This window comes from Micropterus salmoides, unplaced genomic scaffold (genome assembly GCF_014851395.1).
Source record: "Micropterus salmoides isolate LMB-PRFRI ecotype aquatic unplaced genomic scaffold, ASM1485139v1 Ms_hic_scaffold_16, whole genome shotgun sequence".
Taxonomy (NCBI): Eukaryota; Metazoa; Chordata; class Actinopteri; order Centrarchiformes; family Centrarchidae; genus Micropterus; species Micropterus salmoides.
The window spans coordinates 10,889,745-10,910,405 of record NW_024040707.1 but is presented as its reverse complement, the minus strand read 5'-3'; the positions used below and the strand labels follow the sequence as shown (position 1 = coordinate 10,910,405).

Sequence of the window (20,661 nt, the reverse complement as noted above, 5' to 3'; positions counted from 1 at the left end):
TGCCGAGATAAACACACTTAGCAGCCCAAACACCTGTCTGGCAAGGTGTAATTGACTCAACTACTCGTGAACACAGCAAGAGGCACAATCAGACCCTGTCAGAGGTGTCAACATTACACAATGTAAATCAGCTACATCAGCAAAGTAGAAGGAAACCGGAGAGCATGCAAAGAGGGAAACTCTCACGCTTCAGCCGTCCACCCCCCAAGGCTGGCAGTGGGAAAGAAACGCAGCAACTGTTTATGGAAGCAGAAACAAGCTTCGCCTTCGTTTCCTAGAGCTCTCACGTGACTAAGATTAATTTCACATCTGCATGCATGTGTTTTTGTGCTTGTGTGTGAAAGAGAGAGAGAGAGAGAGAGAGAGAGAGAGAGAGAGAGAGAGAGAGAGAGAGAGAGAGAGAGAGAGAGAGTACTACTAGCCCGGTCAAAAGCTATATAATTAATCCAACAGCACTTAAGTGTGAGGCTACCCTGTGTGTGTCATTCATGCATACTGTGCACTGCCTGACTTAAGTGAGCCTACATCAGACGAAGGTCTTTGCAGTGGGATCATTATTTCTAATTCGTCACACAGGGCATCATCAACAAGATGTCAAGCCACAGGCATGCAAACACCGGCTATTCAAGGGTACATGCTGTTTGTCTCCCTTTTGTTGCCATTTCAATGAGTTCAATAAAGTCTCTGTCTATGTTTGCAAAGGTGCTATCTCTGGAACAAAAGCAAACAGCAAGGAATATGTTTCTAATGAGGAAAGCATGGCCAGGGAAGGTGATATCATTCAGCCGGTATCTGGTAAAGTGAATCTGTAATACGCTTACATAATCCAGGGGGAGCGTGAATTGTCTACTCCCTCTCTCTACATGACAATGGGCTGGCAGGTGCCGGTCGGCTGGTTAGTCATCAGATGTCCAGAATGCACAACGGCAGGTCAAACGCTTTTTGTAAGGTTGCTGTTGATCAGCAGGCAGCCCTCCGCGCTGTGCAGTTCGGCTGCTGCAGGGGTCTTTTCAGTGCATGCAACCGGATGGTGAGCAGAGAACGCAGCGGGGGCTGGGCACTGCAATGTACTGCAGTGCTCGTAGCTCTGCTATGCACACCCACTCACTTCCATTCTTGCTCTGCCTCTGACAATCTCTCGCCCATACTTTCATCATTTGTCTTGTCTTGTCTTGTCTAACCCTTTCTACACTTTCTTCCTATTGCATTTTTCCTTTTCAGGCTCATTTTCTCCACTCTCTTGAAACTCTCTTGTAATCCATGTGTCCAACACTCTTCCTTTATATTCTTCATTTTAACAACCCTGTCCTCTAACACTCATAGGCACACTCAGACACACACATTTACACAAATACATACATAAATACACCCTATAACCTTTCCCTGGAGAGCATGATAAAGTGCCATTTTTCGGGTTATAGAAAAGGCGCGCACACACACTGTCCTTCCAACACTTCACTGTATTTATCACGGTGTCATTCTACTGTCTCCAGTAAGGTCTGCTCACCTTAATCATGTGCAAAATGTGCCTGTACAACCTAAACAACACAGGAGTAACAGTATTTGTGCTTGTTTGGCGAGTTCTTTTTTTTTTACAGTACCTCTTTTCGTCCTGCTAACGGTAGTATGTCACAGTGACAGCCGTTGTTGCTCCGCTATGTTGCCTACACCATCATTTACAGGGGCACACCAAACGCCCATGTCACACAGTCTGGGACAGAGGGTGTCATAGACGGAGAACGAGCAATGACAAGCCCGACAGCTGCTCCCATCCTCCAAAAACCGCGCAAAGTTTTAGAAAGAGATCCAGTACATAATCTACTTTATACTGTATAAGAGAAGACAATACAAATATAAACCTTGCTTGTCCCACCAGCAATCCTTTTCCAGCATACAAAAACTATTTTTGTTGTGATGCTGAAAAGCCTGATTCAGGAACACTAAATTAGACTTAAGTTTAGGTAAATCACAGGATACAAGTCTGTACATTTAGACCAGACATTCGATCTAATCAGAAGTGGTTCCTCTGTCTCCCGCACTCTACTTCTATCCTAAAGAGGGATAATGGTTAATTCTTGGGAACAGTGAGGGGTCTCATTTCCGTTTCTCATTAAAGAGCTGGGGTTTCTGATCATTGCATCTCCATGAGTTTCTCAGTATGCCGGCTGCATCCTGTAGAGACACTTTCCTGGTTGCTCTCAACCATGACATGAAACAAAGCTTTGTGTGACAGCAGGTGTCAGAACTGTACAGGCTGCAGTCATTACATGTTTTACATTTCCTTTTCACCGATTTGACATTTAAATAGCTTTCTTGGAAACATAATAAGTTGCTAGCTACTATCTGCAGACATAATGTATCATTGCTGCTCTTTTAATAATGCTATCCTTTTGATGAGGTGTTTTCATGCAAACAAATCCATCTAATATGCAGATGTCAAACCTGAACAACTTTGCTGCTGCAGTCAATTTTATCCCACAGCTTTATGTGTCACTCTGAGCTTTGCAGTGGAAAGTGAAAGGTAGAACAAAAACCACAGCAATGCAGCTCCCACCTGGAGCATACAGTTATAATACAGATAGACAACGACAGAAAGGATATGGGGTTTTAAAAGGAAATAGCAAGGAGCTGAGTTTTCAGCACCTAGCTGCAAAGACACAGTTCTCTTTAAGATGGATTGTGTTCTAAAAAAAGAGAGGTGCATGAATAATGAAAAGTGTTTTCTTCTTGAACTGAAGTCGCAAAATAACAGATGTGCACAGCCAACTCCAGTATCAATTAGGGACTTGGAAATATGTATGGCCAGACAATTTATCAGGTCATCTAAATAGACATAGCTTTGCCTTAAACTGTCACCCCACCCTCATTGCTAAACACTGGTTTGCATTAAACAATTTGCTCTGAGCTCTGTCCATGGTGCTGAAATCAGTAACACTTCTTTCCCAGCTCTCTCCTTATCCCCGAATATAACTAAGTGTTGAATTATTGAAATGCTATTTAAAACCAGTTATTGGGATCAGTGAGTTTGGTCAGGTTCATGTAGCCTATGTCTTTTGCGCCTATCTAACTATCTGAAGGATGAAAGGTATTAGCCTTTGTTCTAAGTAGTATAAAAAACACCAGCACACACTGTACTCTGTATCCTGTCAAACAACACCTTTTCAGTGTGCCCACACAAAATACACCTTGTCCATCCATATTTCCTCCCATTCTGCAGCAGGCCAGTGTTCACAGACATTTTCAACAGAGAAAACACACAGTGCCCACTGCTGGACAGTATCATATTTTCATTCACAAATGATGAAGGTCAGACCTCAAAAAGAAGAGACAGTGGGATGAAATAAATACAGTGTGATTGTTCTTACAGAAGGCTATTGATAAATGCAGAGTGAAAGTAAAACACGTGTTAGTGTGAATCGCCTGCCCTTCATTGTAAACAAACAAAGCTTCACTTTCCTTTGTGGTTGAGCTCATTTTACAATAATTACGATCCGTATCTTCAGTGTATAAATATGCAAGTGAAGGTACACATACATGATACTGCTATTGCTTTCTGCTTATTTGGTTCACTGTAGTCAGTAAGCCTAGTTCACCCAATCAGAGAGTCTACTTTTGCTGCAGCCTAAGAACTGAAGGAAGTCCCAGAGCACCGGATAAACAAAACAAAAAACTCCTCAGCAGGCTCAAACGCTATCATAGCCAATTCAATCTGTTATCTAAGCAACCCCAAATTATACCCAGAATGCACAATGAGAGCATGCACAACAAAACTAAAATGAGCTGCAGTGCTCTCTGAGCTTATCAGTGTGCACTGAATGTCCAGTATATGGGACACAACTTGACTCTTGTCCCAACCAGGGATAGAAAAAATAAGTTTAAACCGTGGCAGTCATTTTAGAAATCTGGGAGCTGCTTTGAGTGGCTCTGCCTGGCACTGGCTGGATGCTGAGGCAGCTCCACTCAGGGATGTAATAGGATACTGCAGCACTAGAGAACCGTGTGCACAGAAACTTGCCTGGAAGCATCAGGGAGTCCCGCACTAACCTTTCCCCTCCCACTCTGCCTTCCTCCACCTCTCCCTCTGCTTTTCTGCCAAATCTTTAGAATGTAAAAAAAAACAAAACATTTGAGGATAAATTCATGTATATATTTAAATGTATTTCATGTGAAAGTCTGAAAGAAGGCTGACAAGCCAGAACATACACTGGCTAAGAATACAAAAACAACTTCGCAAGAGTAAAAAAAAGATGAAAAACCCAGCATGCCTGCAAGTAGGAGGAGAACGCAGCTGCTTACCTTTAGTGCAGGTTGCTCTCTTCTGGACACCGAGCTCTTCCCCTTCTCCACAGGTTCAGAGACACTTTGAGATAGAGAGAAAAAGAATCAATCTTCTCCTATACTTTCTCTTATTTCCAGTTTCAGAATGAATAAGTCAACACAGCCCTCTGGACACACCTTTACTCTGTCCTCCTGTAAACTCTGCCACATATACACACACAGACACCCAGTCACATGCACCCCAAGACTGGAGTACACAAATTGATAAAGATCTGCTCAGGGGAGAGATAAAAACTACACACGCTCACACACTGCAGTTTTTTTTACCCCCCTTCCTCTTGCCCACTCGCTCTGCTGCTTTTTTCCTGCTGTCTTTGCCTGCACTGCCTCCTGATTGGCTAAGCTGCTTTTCAATAACATAAGCTCTCTTCTTTAATTGGAAGGGCTCCAGTTGTGTGGTGCACCAGAAACCCTCCCGCCCAGCTCATCTCTCTTCTTTTTTTCCCTTTTTTCACTAAGTGCCTGTGGAGGAGAATGCTGAGCTCTGCAGTTTCATACGCATCGAGCAAAGAAAAAAAGGAATGGAGGACAGAGGGAGGGGGGATGGGGGGGGATAAGGGAGAGAAAAGGAGCGAGTGGGAATGGGGGAGAGCATCGGCGGCAAATCAGTGGACCGCAGTGGGACAAGCAGAAGCTACTTGGGAACAAAGAGGTGCTATTTAGGGGGGGTGAGCGCAGATTTGGATGCACAGTCCACCAGCTGCAGCATGTTGAGGTGTGATGCCAGGTCAGATGAAGGGAGATTTCCCTGCACTCGTTGCTGCGTGGCTATGTGGCTCTGCTGCAGTGTGGAGTCTAATTGCCAGGCAAGAAGGGGGATGGGAAGGGAGCAGGAGGAAAAGGAGGAGGAGAGTGGGGGTTGGTTGCAGTGATGCTGAAGTACAGTCTTCCAGCCAGCCAGGATATGGGGGGGGGGTTATGGGCAGGCAGCCGCAGTGTACAGCGGTTAATGCCTTTTCCTCATGAATTATTGAAGGTGCCCCAAAGGAGAGTGGGAGGGTCACAGGCAGTAAACTACTGAGCCTGTTCAGACAGTCTCACTGCTACTGAGGTTTATTTTAATTATCATACCTGAAGTACATATCGTCAAAGTATTAAAAGGAGCCCCCTTCAGTAGGATTATTTAATCCATCTAATGTAATATACAGCTTTTAGTGAAGATTGCATAATATTAGCTCTCTGCTTCCCACATCAGTTTTATGGTGAGTTAAAAGGCTTACCCGTGTGTGGGATTGACTTTGCGGTGTCAGGTTCCCGCCCCTTCTTTCTTTGACTCACATCTGGTACTTCCAGTGTGTCCCGGCTACATTAAAGTGCAATACCCAAGCAGATCAATAATGAATCATACAATACCTCGACCATCTGCAGAGGCTACAACAAGCACTGTAGAAGTTATATGATGCCCACGGAGAAATGCAAATATACTGTTTGCTATATCAACAACGAAATTGCCTGGTAGAAGAATGGGAAAGAGATACCTGATATTTTAAGCTCAACGCCCTGGTGCAAATACCATGTAATGTGAAACATGATGGGAGAGGTGAATACATCCCAGTAATATCTGGATTTAGTGACGAATCTAGATAAGCATGTTTTGGAAGTAACCCTTATCTTGTCAAATAAGCTGAAAATGTTTGATTGCACATGCACATACACATAATGGATAATCTGTACAAATATGTCCTTTTTGTCATCTTCTTACAGAGGTTAATAGGGATTCAGTTGACTTTGATGTGAAAAAAGAACATTTATTTCCATGCCATCTATAAAATAATTTTTTTTTCCCCACTGAAAAGAGATTATCATCACGGCCATATATTCTGCGGGAATGATACAGAAAAGTGCATAAACTACATATTACAATAAACAAACATTTCCATCAATCATCTACACATCTTTTCCTTCATCACTGTGGTCTCTGCTTTCTCAGGAAGGCTGTAGACTGTGATGGACACGTTTGTGTGTTTGAAGACCTGTTCCAGTATCTCCGATACTCTTTCCCACTGCAGTCGATCCAGGCCACAACCAATACTGTCACAAAGAGAGAGAAACACACACTGATAAACTGTAACAGTAACAGAACCAATACAAATCATGTCACATTTAAAATGAATTCAATGAGCATTTCCCTCTTGAATCTGGGTCGATGAAGTATCACTAAACGATACAAACCGAGGCATTGATATTCGTGTTACTCCGTTCAGTGCACAGTGTGACTTCATGTCGTCCAGGCTCTGTCTCAGGCTATCATAGGTTGGCTTTTGGCTGGCCTTTTTCTTTGTGATCTGCAATATAATAAAAGGAAAGCAACATTAAAATGAACAACAATGTTTCTGAAAATGTGCATAGGAAATAATTAAATTAAATAACAATAATAATAATAATTAAATAACTGTTACATCTTTAAGTAAGTAAGTAAAGTTTATTTATATAGCACCTTTCACAGACAAGGGGGGGGGGGGGGTCACAATGTGCTTTACAGTAAATAAAAACATAAAAGGTCACAATACCATAACAATTAGAAGACAGCAAGACCATATAGCTAATTAAAAGCTTGTTTAAAAAGATTTGTCTTTATTTGTTTTGTTTTTTTAAGTTTCCACAGAATCCATAGCTCTGAAGGCTAAAGGGAGGAGGTTCCAGAGCCTATAGGAGCCACTGCACCAAAAGCACGGCCACTTCTTGTTTTAAGACTTTACCAGATAGTAGACAAAACGTCTGTCTCTTTGTAGTACAGCACACTGTCCCGTCAGCTTTTCTGTTTGGATACAAAAAGATATTATCTACATCAGAATAAAATACAATACAAAGCCCAAATATAATGGGTTTTTAAAATTAAACCTCAGGTGAACAAGTCATTAAATTCATGCTGTAAACTCGGTCTGAAGCTATAAAAGCACTGAACAATTGATACATAATATATAAAGTAGGACAGTGCAGAATAAGATGATTGTGTCCAACTGTAAAGTTTTAATAGTCTACTAAAAACTAAACAAGCTTCTCTGTGGTGAACAAAATGACTGACTGGAAATCAATACCCCCTCCAAAATAAGACGTTTTCCCTCCTGATGAATTTATAATAAAACGGGCTGACTCACTCTGTTCCTTTAACTCTCCTACCCCTTTAAACTTCTTCTTGAACATCACTGCTATGCCTGCCCCCATGCGGCAGTCCTCACTGATGCAGTGAGCAAGAGCGTCGTCCTCAGGGCAGGAGAACAGATTCCCAGTCACATAATTCAGTTTCCAGCTGTGTTCTGCAGGCTGGCCAGGAGGGGGCAGCATTGCACCGTGTGAGGAAGCATAATAACAGAGCAAGAGAAATAAACACTGGCGTCTGAGAAGGTTAAACTATGACAGAAACACCCCTTTTTTAGAGCATGTCAACCAAACGTTTTTTCCCCTTTAAGCGTAATATTTACCTTGATTCCATCAGTGTTGACTGGTTTCTCAAGTTCAGACGACATTGACAACAGTGAGTAGGGAACTTGTGCGGTGTTTCACGTTAGGTGTGTAACGTTTCAGTCGTAAACACATTAACGCTGGCTTATCCTCTGCTAGAAGACGTGTTAGCTAACATAAGCTTATCATGCGACAGTAAAATGTCTCGTATAACTTACAAACAGTTGACAGGAGGCAGCCGTTTTAATGGTAAATTAAGGGGTACTCGGTGTGCTCTTTGGTTGCTCAGTAGGTTTCGGTTTGCAGCAACTGCCATGAAATCGGTCTGTCTTCTCGCGAGACTTTGTGGAGAGACGGTATATCCTGAATAACGAAGTGTTTAAAAGCTACTCGGCAGATTCATTGATATTAGCACCATCCATAATTTGACTACCATCTGCCAACTATTCAATTTAGTGTGGAGTGAGATTCGGTATTGGAGGTCGGTTCATTTTAGGACTTCTATGTCATATTCCACCGCAGGGGTCGGGGTCATCACTCTTTAATCCTCAGGACTTTTGTTTTTAAACAGCCACATATATGTGCAGATGAAAAGCCAAGTCAATAATCATGGTCAGATCAGTGTGATCAGGATACTTGCCAACCTCCAGACATGATAGCCTTAATTTTGACCAAACCTAATAGTCTTCCCCCAGAATCTATGGGTCAAACCAGAGATGTATTTCTGGAGAATGTATGGAATATTATAGTTTATACTAAGCAACAGCATAGCTTTTCCTTTAGCAATGTAGGAGCCACTGTATTTTTTTTATCATTAAACACTTAATTTTCTGCATTCTGGTGAATTTGTCTGCATCAGTTGATGGTGGAAATGTTTTTATCTAGGCTATGTCAACGGAAACACAAAACTCAGGCAGCAGGTGACTATTTAAAATATAAAATATGCCAGAATTTAACTCAGAAGCCTTCTGTATTTCTGTTTCTTTCATGATTTAGTCCTCCCTCCCCTTTGTGTCTTTCTTTTGGGAAGTTCCTCTTTAAATGTGGCACCTTTTCACCTCAAGGATAAATTAAGATAGATGAGACCTGTGCAAAACGAAACTAACTGAAAACACTTTACCACAGATCCTCACATGTTAACTTCAGCAGCTCTGTGAGGCTCACATTACCAACAGAGCAAGGCTGTGCTTTAGTTTATTCATTTTTATATTGCAAAACTCTACCAGCTCGAGGGCGTGTGAAAAGTGTCAATTGCATGAGTCTCACGCTGAATGCGTGAGAGTTGGCAGGTCTGTTAGAATATTTACACAAAACTGAAACCTTCTACCAACTATTTTTTCAGCTGAAAACCGTGAAATTGTCTCCACTAATCATGATATTTCTCAGGCATTGAGTTGTAGTTTTAAAATGTAATGTCTATACACATAGTGTGATGCCCTGTGGGGTTATGTGTGGGTGTGGCCGCTCTCTCTTCCTGGTAGAGGAAGAGCTGATTGCAGTAACTCTGGCCAACTGGGCTAATTGCCCTGTAGAGTATTTAACATTTTATTCTCATTCTTAGGGGTGAGGTTGCTGCTGGGTTGAGGATGGACGGACCTCTCTGCTAACTTGTTATCATCTGTTTCCCGCCACAGGTTCCACCTTCGCCTTGGTTTCTGGACATGTTGTTTTAGTTGATAGTTATTATTTCTTGCACATTACAACACCCTCACACACCTTTTCCATGCATCCATCATCCTGACCTGACTGAAACCACTGATGGTCATACCCCATATTTGTTTGCCTTTACTTTGGCACCAGCCTTAATTTGGTTAAATTTGGTGTTAATTGTTTTAAAAGACCCTGCAAACCTTTAACATTAACATTAAGCTACCAAACCGACTGCACTGATAAAAAAATAAAATTGTAAGTCGTCCCAGTCTAATAGTTGCATCAAAACTATCAGGTAGTGAGAAAAAAAGGTCAATCAATCTTACTGTGCATACGCCCACACAGATCTAATCATACTAAGTGAAAAAAACACTCTTTGGTGGAGCATAGTTGTGTAGGGGCTTTAAGTATGTTTATTGAATAACATTTTTGCTCATGACACAAAAGGTAAATACAGTAAGCACCCTATGTATTCAAGCTATGAAATAGAAACATACCTCAAATGGCAATAAATAATGTCAAAACTATGTTGCTTAATAACTTGTGTGAAACCAAAACTAAAATGAATAAACAGGTTGCCCCTTTACAAGCAAAATATATCATTAGAATTCCAGGATGTGACTGGTGTTGTCATCTTTTATATACATATAAACTGCAATAGATACAAAATCAGAGTATGATTGGATGAAGGATGCGACAGATTGACAGTTCAAATTCTAGCCTTAGAAGTCAGCACTGCGTCTTCGCTCATTGATCCAGTCCCCAGGGTTGACGTCCATCTGCAGCATCTTCATCACCCACTTGTCCCTCCGTGCGCCGTCAATGAACTCATCCAACGAGAGCTCCCCTAAGATGATGAGGGACAGTCATTCTCTGGGCTTATTTTACTGTACATTTTACAGTAATTATAAGTATATTACAGAAAACTGTTTACAAACACTCACCATCTCCATTTTCATCAACCAACTCAAATATTCGGTCAACCACTTGGTCTGGGGTCAGCAGCATGCATTCTTCATCTAGCTCTCCGTGGCAGGCTTTCTTCAGTCGATAAATAGACTGTGTGTGACAGGAAAGTATGTTACAAGGATTCATGCATGGACTGTATTTCATCACAGCCCTCTGATTTATCTTCAAATATTCTTTGAAATGTCTTAAAAGCCTAGCACATTAATAGTTGCATATAGTTACTGTATAATAGTAAATATTACCTCCACAATTTCAAGAAGCTCTGTTTTATCAATGCATCCGCTTCCGTCTTTATCGTACATTTTGAATGTCCATTTAAGCTTATGTTCCAATTTTCCCCTCAGGACTAAGTTCAAGGCTGCCACATACTCCAGAAAATCAATAGTGTTGTCCTGTGTACATAAAAAGAAAGAGTTCAAATGCTATGAGCCAAATGTTTCTTTACTTTGACAGGCAAAATGTCTGTTCTGCAATATACTAAAAAGAATATAAAGACAAAAATGATAGAAACTGAAGCATTCAAATTTCCATCGTAATTTCCCAGGGCCCAAGTTGACATATTTGGATAAGATATTCAGTTAACTTTCATAGAGGACTAAGAAAACCAGCAAATATTCACATTCCAGAAGCTGTGAATGTTTACTTATATAATTAATCGACTATCAAAATAGTTTCTGTCAGATGACTAATTGAGTAATCAACTAATTGTGTCAGCTCTAAAGATATGTGCTCAATAATGGACTTTACCTGCAATTGTCACAAATGCTTTCAGTCAACAGATGTTCACTGTTACTGTGACAAGTGTAGTGTCAATATTGATGTGATACAAATGACTCTGTACAAGGCTTATACTTCCACACAGCTTAAGTTTATACTTACGCCGTTCTTGTCAAAGGCCCGAAACATGTTTTCAATGTAATCTGCGGCCTCCTTGTTCTCAGTAACGCCAAAAAAGCTTTTGAACTCATGCATGAAGAGAGTTCCACTCGGGCATTCCACAACAAATTTTTTGTACCATTCCTGCAGCTCTGCCACATCAATTTCCTTGTCTGGGTCACTATCCTCGCTCAGGCGCTGACCCATTTTGGAAATGTTTTCTTCAGCTCCCTAAAGATTTAAATGTTTTTCTTACATTACATGAAACAGTTTGACCTGGGTAATTCTTTTAAAGCTTCCCTCTACATTACAAACAAACTTTGGGCAAATCGGTAAAGACCAAAATTATCAAAATGACGCGAAAGTTCATACAAGCTGAATTGTTATTGGGCTCTCTATCGTGGCATATCCCATCTGAGAGTGAGGATGAGACACTGTTAAGGATCACATGATAAGGGATTAGAAATGGACACTTGTCAAAATCAATTAGTTCACAGACTGCTCATGAGAGGATTTCTTTGTGGCCTTGCTTCTACATAAACAGAAAAAGTGTGTTTACTCTGTGTTCGCTTTGAAGAAACACACTCCTTACTAATAGGTTTCAAGTATCTCTATGGTTTAGTGGAACTTTTAATAACAACGTAATTATTATACTGGATGAATAAATGTTTGCATGGCAGGGTCAGTTTACTAGGCACAAAGATTTAAAGCCAGAGTGTCTAATGGAAAGATGCAATTAGTTGCATCTTTATGGGAAATGTAGGATTCAGCCCATCTGGAAGCGCTTGACCAATTCTAGCCAATAAAAATCTGGATATATGCTGTTTAGATTTTGACAATCTTTGTTAATCTGTTTGTTTTGAGTCCCCACACTTTATGATAGAATAATAGTACATCCCTGATGTACTCCTTTAAGTAATCCTTCCCAGTAGAATAACAGTGTCACTGTTGGTGATTGCCATGGCCATTATAGACAGGTGAAAGCTTGGCCAGGCCCACGGTATGTGCTGACAACAGGGATAGTGATAATCTTAGTTTAGAAGTGTCAAGGCCATCTGAGGTGTCACGCCGGATTAAAATGATTCACACCCTCCGTACTTACACAAGATATATATTTAAATCTCACTCATATTTTCCTTCATTTAATCATCTTACATAAGATCTTTTTGTGTACCCAGGTTGCATTGACAAGACTGGTCCCAAGTAACTTTCATTTCTGTATTGTCTCTGTAACACTGCTACTTCCTCTACTACTGACTACAGCCATGCTAATTGCTCTGTGAGGCTGAACTTGTAAGCATGCTAACGTGCGTATAATGATAATGCTAGCATGTTGATGTTTACCATGTTCCCTGTGCTGGTTTAGCATCTTAGCAGGCAAATGTTTCTGTTGCTAATTAGCACTAAACACAGTTCAGCTGAGGCTGACGGGAATGTTGTAAGCTTTGCAGGTATTTGGTCATAAACTTACATATTGGACAAAATTAACTGAAAACCCAGATGAGAAATCCGGAGATCCAAGTTATTACAACAGATCATCCTCTGGGGACCATGCATAAATTTAAATTCAGACCAGAGGATTGCTAAAGGAAAAGTCACAGGATCACCAAAACATCTAATATTAGTTGAGATATTTCACTCTGAACCACAAATGTCAACATATTGATGGCACTGGAGGAAAGGTCAGGGGCTGACAAAAGTCAGAAGGATTTATCCTATGGTGACCATGAATGTCTGTAAATCAATCCATAGCAATCTAGTAGTTGTTGAGATATTATATAAATGTGTAATTTTACTTTATTATTATACAGCCATTGCTGCTGTGTTCTGTTACTGCTTTTATTTATTTGTTTTATTTTACTACTATTCTGCGACAATTTAACTACTTTGGGATAAGCCATGCGAATTTTCACTGTACCGCAGTATGATGACAATAAGGAACATTTTACAGTGCACTTCTTAAAAACAAACAAACAAGACCATCAACAGTCATGCAAACATGCTAATACTAGAAGTAAACGTTAAGAATGTTTAAAAACATGATAAAGCAAATTTACTGACATAAAATACTAAATTGCTAATAATATAGTACATTTGGCTAGTGTTGGTGTACAATCAGCATGTTATCATATTCTGCCAGCATTTAAGTCAATGTACTGCTGAAGACAGAAATCTGGTCATGAACTTACTGTTAGACATGAGGAAATTTTGAAGTGTGGGGTGGGAGTCACACCTCAAGCATGGCAAAAAAGTAATTCCCATAATTCACTGGCTGTCATTGTTCTCAGGTATGAAACATAACTAGATTTGCAACTCAAAAGATCAAATCCCTTAATATTAACTGAGCGTAGTACACTTCAAATTTTGAGCTTTTATTGCTTTCCATGAATACTATGACACAAGCTCAAGCATTCAATTTCCAGCCATTATTAGTTCTACAAAGGCAATGGCCATGTATAACAAGTCTACAAAAATGTAAAAATCAAAGCTATCAAAAGGGACACTTGGAAAACTAAAGTATGACTTACAGAAAGTGTAAAAGTACGTTGTGTTCTGCTGACAGATTTTGATGCAGATATGACTTCCCTTAAGCCAACCCACTATACTACCAAACCAAACTGGTTACTACTGGCAACATTGTGTGTTGATATTGGCTTCATACAGTGACAAAGCAAAACTATGACGTTTTCCACATCCTTCAGGGGGTCAATGCAAAGAAGTGCAAAATAATGTTAATCAGAAATACATTTTATGGTCTGTGCTTCATAGAACAAGCAAACTAACATGTTTGAAGTGTTGCTTCACATTCTTAGTGGCACATGTCCTCATTCAACTGGAGACACACCCATTCATAAGAAAGATAGTCAAAACAACTATGCTTAGGCCAAAACACAACTCAAACTGTCAAATGTATCTTTTTGGAAATATTACTAGAACAATGAAAATATTGAATACATCAGTTATTCAAGGTTAAATTATAACACTCAGATATAAAAATCAGGAACAAAAGATTAGAAAAACTTTTAGTCAACAGTGAAAAAGCAGTCCCTATTATCTTCTTTAAATCATGTCCTTCCAGTTTAAAGACCAGGTGATGTGTGGCCTTGAGTAGTTGTAACTGAAGCGGACAAAAAGATCCTTCTGTGATGAATCTCGAGGTCCACATCGCTCCTGGTCCTGAAGTTTAGAGGTCCACAGTGCTACAGACATACCCTTGGTGTGGTATCATACAGTGTAAAAAAAAGTCAGTTGGCAGGCTAGGCTTCAAGTTAGTCATGTTCCCCTGGCTCTATCGCGGTCTTTGCACTGTTTGTATTGTTAGCGTCAACCTCTGTTGACAAGTCTGGTGAATTACTGGCTGAGGGGACCTGCTTGTCGATGGGTGGGCCTTCTCCATCACTGCTGCTGCTGCTACTACTTTCCCCCTTATCCTGTTCAGAGCTTGTACTCTTCTCTGATGGAGCAGCCTGCTCAGGCTGATCCACAGGGCTGTCATTCTCCAGACTGTGGACATCCTTCCTCTCAGATGAGTCTTCTTCCCTTTCAGAAGGTTCTGACTGTGTGCTGCTGGGCTCTGAGAACCAAAGTGGACAAAATTAGGGCTGCAACTAATGATTATATTCATTATCGATTAATTTGGCAATTATTTTCTCAAATATGATTAGCTGTTTGTCTATTAAATGTCAGGAAAGAGTGAAAAGTGTCCATCAAAAATTCCCAAAGCGACGTCTTGTTTTGTCTGACCAACAGTCCAAAAACTATATATTGAGTTTATCTTTATTTGTATCCCTTTGAAGCACAACTTTAAACATCATCTCGAAAACTGGCATATACAGTATGAGGGAAATTATTGGGGCTTTAATGACTACATATTGTGCTTAAGGGACCATACTATGTCCGCTAAGTGAAAATGGGTTAACACTTACCATGATCCTCTGAAATTGTAGGTGTGTCACTAGATGTTCCACTTTTGTACTCTTGACCACACAAGTCTTTTGAAGTCTCTGGAAAGCTCTCTGACACTTTACAACAAGATGACTTCTTTTCTTCACTTTCTGTTTCACCTTCTTCTTTTTTGTCAAACTTCAGCCTCTTGACCTCATGCTTATCTGCATCAGAATCCTCCTCCTCTTCCTCGGGGTGTTTATTCTTTATCCCGCTGTTTGGGGAAATTTCACCTTCTGAGGACGAGGCATCACTGCAGTAATGACAGACGCGGGGAATCAGTTCATCAAAATATATAGTTAAGATAAAGGCAATGAGCAGCTCATGTATTCGTTTTAAAGGTGCAGTCTTGCGAAGATCTGCTTAAGGAAGAAATGTCTGGGCTTCACATATATTTTCAGTGTAATTGCATTTTAAATAAAAACATACTGAATGGACTCACTCATCAAACTACATACTCAATCACAGACCCATATATGTACCAAACTTAGTTCAATTACCTGATATGGTGCTCCTCCACCTCCTCTGTGGTTGCCTCTGGCTCTTTACTGACTGTACAGTCAGGGAGCCCATTGGTCGAAAGCGAATGACAGCTTGACAGCTTTGGTCTGTTGAGCGATTTTGGTGTGCTTGGTCCATTTATGTTTTGACTGCAGAAAAAGAAAATGACAATTTCTTAAACAACTCATATCACAAGGTGGCAAATTAGCAGAACTACTAAGACCCAAACTGACAGGCAAGACATAAATGCCCTTACTGTAGCCTTGTTGGTTTTTGGATATTTGGCTCTAAACTAATTCAACTTTCCACTTGCTGAGGCAATTTTAGATTTGTGGAAGTCAATCACTGACAAGTATGTGGCTCCCACCTGTCTGAATATAGAGAAGAGTTACCAGGAAACATCACTCCATTCATTCTGTTTACACTGGATGCCCCATTTTTCCTTCGAAAGAAGTAGAAAGGCACAAAAACAACTGGCTGTTAATTGTGCCTTTGTAGGTGTGACTGAATAAGCAAATTCAAGGGAGCTGTCAATGTGCATCATATGCAGCTTAACAGAAATACTTCAGCCAGTAGAGCAAGGGAAGCAAAAGCTTAAGAGCTGTACTTACTCTGATGTGGGGTACACACAGCTGACCACCATTACATTCTGCAATACATAAACAATAATATATATTAGACTTAAATTCAAAGCAATGCAAAGTGTGTTAAACACAACATACATCAATATTGTTTATCTTTAGTGAACTTAAGAGTGTGTGGACTTTTACGCAAATTGTACAATGTAGTGCTCACCTTCTCTAAACCCACGAGAAACTTCTCTGTTCCTGTATAGTTGCGCTTGGGGTCTGTAAGGAGTTCGCATAGACGCTGGATGGTGAATGGGATTCTGTAAAGGTTATCAAGAGATGTATTTAGGATAAGCTACACATTGCTGTCTCACAGCCAGCACTAACACTTGCCGAACCTGGCAGCACTAGAGATAAGTCAGAAAAGAACTTGGATCATTCTGGACAGACCTGGTCAACCCTAGTCACAGCTGGTCATGAGTTCTGATATGAATGATTATCATGATCATGTTTGGTAGTACACACTGCTTATTATATTCAAGGGGAAAAATTTACACAATATTATGTTTTAAATAAAATACTACATTTAGATCTGACTGATGCACCAAGAAAAATAGCAACTGTTTCCTATTTGTTTTGTTGCTTGAAGCTATCTAAAGTAAAGTAATTGTTGACCTCTGGTTTAAAGAGCTAATATTTATTTTCAAATAAATTTCCAAAATATTTCCAGGCTTGATGATAAAATGTATTTATGCAAATATGTTTTGGGAAAGTCACATGCAAAACATTAAGTTGAGCTCCAATAAATCGGTCACCGATCGTAATCGGCTGATAATTGCTTTAAATAGTTTGATTGGCGGTCTCTAAAAAGGCCGATCAGAAGAGCCGATCATTACAGTCAGCGGTTTGAGCAGTTTTCAAAGCTAGCTAGCACCAAAGTCCTTTTCAGACAGGAAGCGATTGATGCGCCCAGTTAATCATTTACAATGAGAGTTGTGCAGCAATCAGACAGGAGCAACAAGCAGGGGCGATCATGTGAAACTGTCGCGGTCATGCTCATTTCACACACACGCCTTCCCGCTACCAGAGTTTATTTGTCTTGATCCACAGCGCATCAGGCAGAGAGAGACTGATTCTTCAGTGTGAGTTTCCTGATGCAAAGAGAGAGGGGCCGTTTAGCAGCTCAGGCGCCACTCAGTAAGCTGAATGTCTCTCTCTCTCTCTCTGTTTTCGTTTTAAAACAGAGACCTTTTGCTACGTTTCCGCCTTCCGTCCAGACTAAAACGGCGAATCAAAAGACCTAAAATGGAGGACTTTAAAAACAATGACACAGACACTCACATCTGGCTTTCTGATTCAATCTTACCGGTCATGCAAAAGACAAACACAATGCTACTGACACAGTTTTAGTTTTGGTATTTTTATTAAAATATTTTGTACTGTGTAAATAACACTTATACACCTGTGCTGTGCATGTCACTGTATTTACTTTGCGACGACTCCAAGTCTGTTTTCCGCCCGTCACGCAGCTAAAAGCGCTGGTGTGGACAGAGATTGTATTCGCTATAAAACTGTTTAAAAAGTGTGGATGTAACCTAATATTACCCCACTCCCCCTCTCTCTATTCCTCTCTTGGTGAATCCCGTTTTCCTCGGGATTCTCCCGAATATTTCCGTTCTCACCTGGTATGCTCCCGTTTAAATGTTTCTCTGTAAATCTCCAGTATTTTTAACTCATAAAATCAAATACAAATCTGCTGGCCGTATTTAAAGTGTTTGCTACTCTCTCTTCCGGTAAAGCCTGTGGCAGTATGTAAAACATTAGCTGTAACATTGCTAAAACAAGAAGAAGAAGAAGAAAGGCATATTTCACTCACATGTCCTTTTTTTATACAGTCTATGCTAAAAATAGATAACGTGTGAACCGTAAAAAACGACTGACAATGTGCGAGTAAAGACTCCAACTAACAGTAGCTTCAAATTGTTCTGCAAGAATGGTTATGATTATTGACAAGTTAGTTACCATTAATTAATCAAGAGACCAATGTAGACTGTGCTTCTTGCACAAGGATTTGATAAATGAAAACAAACCACTGAATTAAAACTAGGCCTATTGTAGAGGTAAACTAAATGAAATTATAATGAATATAGTAACTATAAGTAATATTAACAATATAATATGGATTTAACATGTACTTTTTATTTAAATTTCCCTTATTTTCAAATCTCAATGATAACAGTTCTCTCCTCTCTGTAGCCCACTCTCCCTCTCTCTGCCCCATAAAGCCCACAGAACCTCCCTGAGCTTTCCAGAACAAAAAGCGGCTACTTCATCGACTCATGATGCCTGTGCTCCTTTATCTACTAAATATTTTGGCAATAGCCTTTTTTGTTGCAGTTTTTATAGTTGAAGTAAATTTATATAGATGCTGTTTGTTTTGTTTTTGTAGTTTATTCCACAGGAAAGCTATATTTGTTAAGCTATAAGATGTACACAGTAACTAGGCAAAGGCTTCTATGGTTTAAGTCTCTAACATAAACAGTTGTCCTTTCATTATACTTTATCATCTGTTAAATTTAATACTTAATACATTGGTTATAGGACTAATTAAATAAATATACAGTATAATGATATATGATAAATAGAAGGCTTGAAATAGACCCAGTGATTGGTGATCGGCCAATACTGCTTACAGCAATCGGTGTTCGGCCCAAAAAATCCTGATCAGAGCACCTCTAGTAACTTTCTATCTTGGGAAACTAGCCCATTACAGAGAAAGACTTATGACACTAAACTGTAATGCATTTTACAAACACAGGAGGACGTAACATAACTCAGGCAGATGTACATGAATTAACTACAGTACACAATGAGTCAAATCAGATAGCTGATTTGATTTGCATGCCTTATTATTTTACATTTTTGTCTTTAGTGCACACCTAAATCTCCCTCTCTCATTGTGGTTGTGTTTTCATTCAATTGATTATGTTATTTAGTTATGTATGTGGGGTTGTGATTTGTTTGCGATATGCAAAGTGGCTTACTCACCCATTGTAACCATCCACTATTTTTAAGATCCTCTTCTTCATCTCTTCGAAGGGAACATACTCTACATTGGGATTATGTGGTCCTCTCTGTTCTGGTGTTGAAGCCTGAAAATCATCCATGACTTTTTCCAATTTAAACATGAAGTATGTTTTGAACTGTGGCCACAGGATCCTGGAAGATATTGAAAATGCAAGTCTACATGTCACACACGAAAGAATGACAAGACTTTGAACACATTTTCTGCAAAAAAATGCCAGTAAGCCTCACAAAAAGAGTTCACCAATGACTAACTTATGTCTTTAATGTCTTTAACATTAAGCTTTAATGTTCTGTGTGAGCCCTTGTGGACAACTCACATTGGCTGCCCTGTCTTGGCAACATGACACAGGAATTGCTCTAGTACAGGACAGGTCTCTTTCTTGCCTTTCTTCTCAAAATCTGTAAATGCCCACATGTAAAACAGGATGATTAGTTTATTGGCAATATCGTTTATCCAAACATCATACATATCAGTCCACAACCCAGCCAACACTGGTTGCACCTGCATTAACCTTAACCTAAAGTTGAACATTTTCAAACAACCCAGATGCATATGACGATTAGAGACTATTGTATTCTAGAAATTAATCTGGAAAACATGTTAAATCCCGTTTAGCGTCAGGTTTCTTCTGGCGCATTAACTGTAACTTGGCAATGATTACATGATTGTAAAGTGTTGAATTATCAGCTGTGTCGAGTGAAAATAAAGGGAAGAAACAAGTTAAACGTGACATCATAAAATCACCAAACACCAATTTCAGCTAGCTAGCAGGAAAGTTCTTGTAAAAGTTGGTAAGTAAGTTAGCTTGTTTACTGTGACGTTACCCGGCTAGCTGTTTACATAATCCGTATCAGTACAGAAATAAATGGGTCAAGAGTGTAAAATGGGACCAACTGTTGTTGACAATAACATTGAACTAGTTAAGTCAAGCAGAGACAGATCAGACTGTCCCGTAAGTGCCTCTTCTACACGTTTATCGTTGTCAGTAAGCTAAGTTACGATCATGTCCGTAACCTACTTAGCAAACATTACAGATTTTGCTAAATGCATCAAAACAAATGTCAAAATCCTCCGCTAATAAATTACAATTTATTAATTTGGATAACTGTAAATATTGCCTTGAAACGCTTCCAATAGGGCGTCGATGTCCATTGCTGTGTCCAGTCACAGGCAGGAAATACTTGCTAGTTAGCAGTAGCAGGGTAGCAACCCAACAATGCTAGTAGCAGTGAAGACTGCGCATGTCTAAAATTGCGTATTCACATTTGCGGAAGACGCGTTCCAGTTTAACCTGAGATCAACAAAGCATTTGAAAACCCCCGA

The 20,661-nt window shown here is 39.9% G+C and overlaps 4 protein-coding genes across 7 annotated transcripts in view; all 4 read right to left on the bottom strand.

Annotated features, from left to right (window-relative positions):
- Positions 1-4,672, bottom strand: part of LOC119905243 (synaptotagmin-2-like) — a 61,010-nt gene extending 56,338 nt beyond the window's left edge. For 2 of the 3 annotated variants that reach the window (XM_038722046.1, XM_038722050.1), the window contains exons 1-2: positions 4,456-4,671; positions 4,297-4,360 (exon numbers count right to left, since the gene is read on the bottom strand). The gene's annotated coding sequence lies outside the window, so the exon portion shown is untranslated. Of the gene's footprint in view, positions 1-4,296; positions 4,361-4,455 lie in introns of all 3 variants that reach the window. The other variant, XM_038722048.1, reaches the window with a different exon arrangement.
- A 1,388-nt stretch (positions 4,673-6,060) lies between these two features.
- On the bottom strand, positions 6,061-8,075 carry oard1 (O-acyl-ADP-ribose deacylase 1). The gene is made up of 5 exons (XM_038722062.1): positions 7,761-8,075; positions 7,437-7,602; positions 7,038-7,096; positions 6,511-6,623; positions 6,061-6,369 (listed from the first exon to the last, which is right to left on the bottom strand). The coding sequence occupies exons 1-5, from the start codon at positions 7,803-7,805 to the stop codon at positions 6,222-6,224; spliced, it is 531 nt and encodes a 176-aa protein (XP_038577990.1). The 5' UTR covers positions 7,806-8,075; the 3' UTR covers positions 6,061-6,221.
- Positions 8,076-9,780: 1,705 nt separating this feature from the next.
- On the bottom strand, positions 9,781-11,659 carry guca1b (guanylate cyclase activator 1B). The gene is made up of 4 exons (XM_038722055.1): positions 11,239-11,659; positions 10,602-10,751; positions 10,335-10,449; positions 9,781-10,237 (listed from the first exon to the last, which is right to left on the bottom strand). The coding sequence occupies exons 1-4, from the start codon at positions 11,440-11,442 to the stop codon at positions 10,113-10,115; spliced, it is 594 nt and encodes a 197-aa protein (XP_038577983.1). The 5' UTR covers positions 11,443-11,659; the 3' UTR covers positions 9,781-10,112.
- A 1,927-nt stretch (positions 11,660-13,586) lies between these two features.
- Positions 13,587-20,648, bottom strand: LOC119905244 (serine/threonine-protein phosphatase 4 regulatory subunit 2-A-like). Of its 2 annotated transcripts, XM_038722051.1 has the most exons (9): positions 20,457-20,648; positions 19,655-19,736; positions 19,299-19,469; positions 16,477-16,570; positions 16,293-16,330; positions 16,049-16,123; positions 15,681-15,830; positions 15,162-15,433; positions 13,587-14,809 (listed from the first exon to the last, which is right to left on the bottom strand). In XM_038722051.1, the coding sequence occupies exons 1-9, from the start codon at positions 20,488-20,490 to the stop codon at positions 14,505-14,507; spliced, it is 1,221 nt and encodes a 406-aa protein (XP_038577979.1). In that variant the 5' UTR covers positions 20,491-20,648; the 3' UTR covers positions 13,587-14,504. The 2 variants fall into 2 exon arrangements, with proteins under 2 accessions (XP_038577979.1, XP_038577980.1); XM_038722052.1 differs by lacking the exon at positions 16,049-16,123.
- Positions 20,649-20,661: the final 13 nt, after the last annotated feature.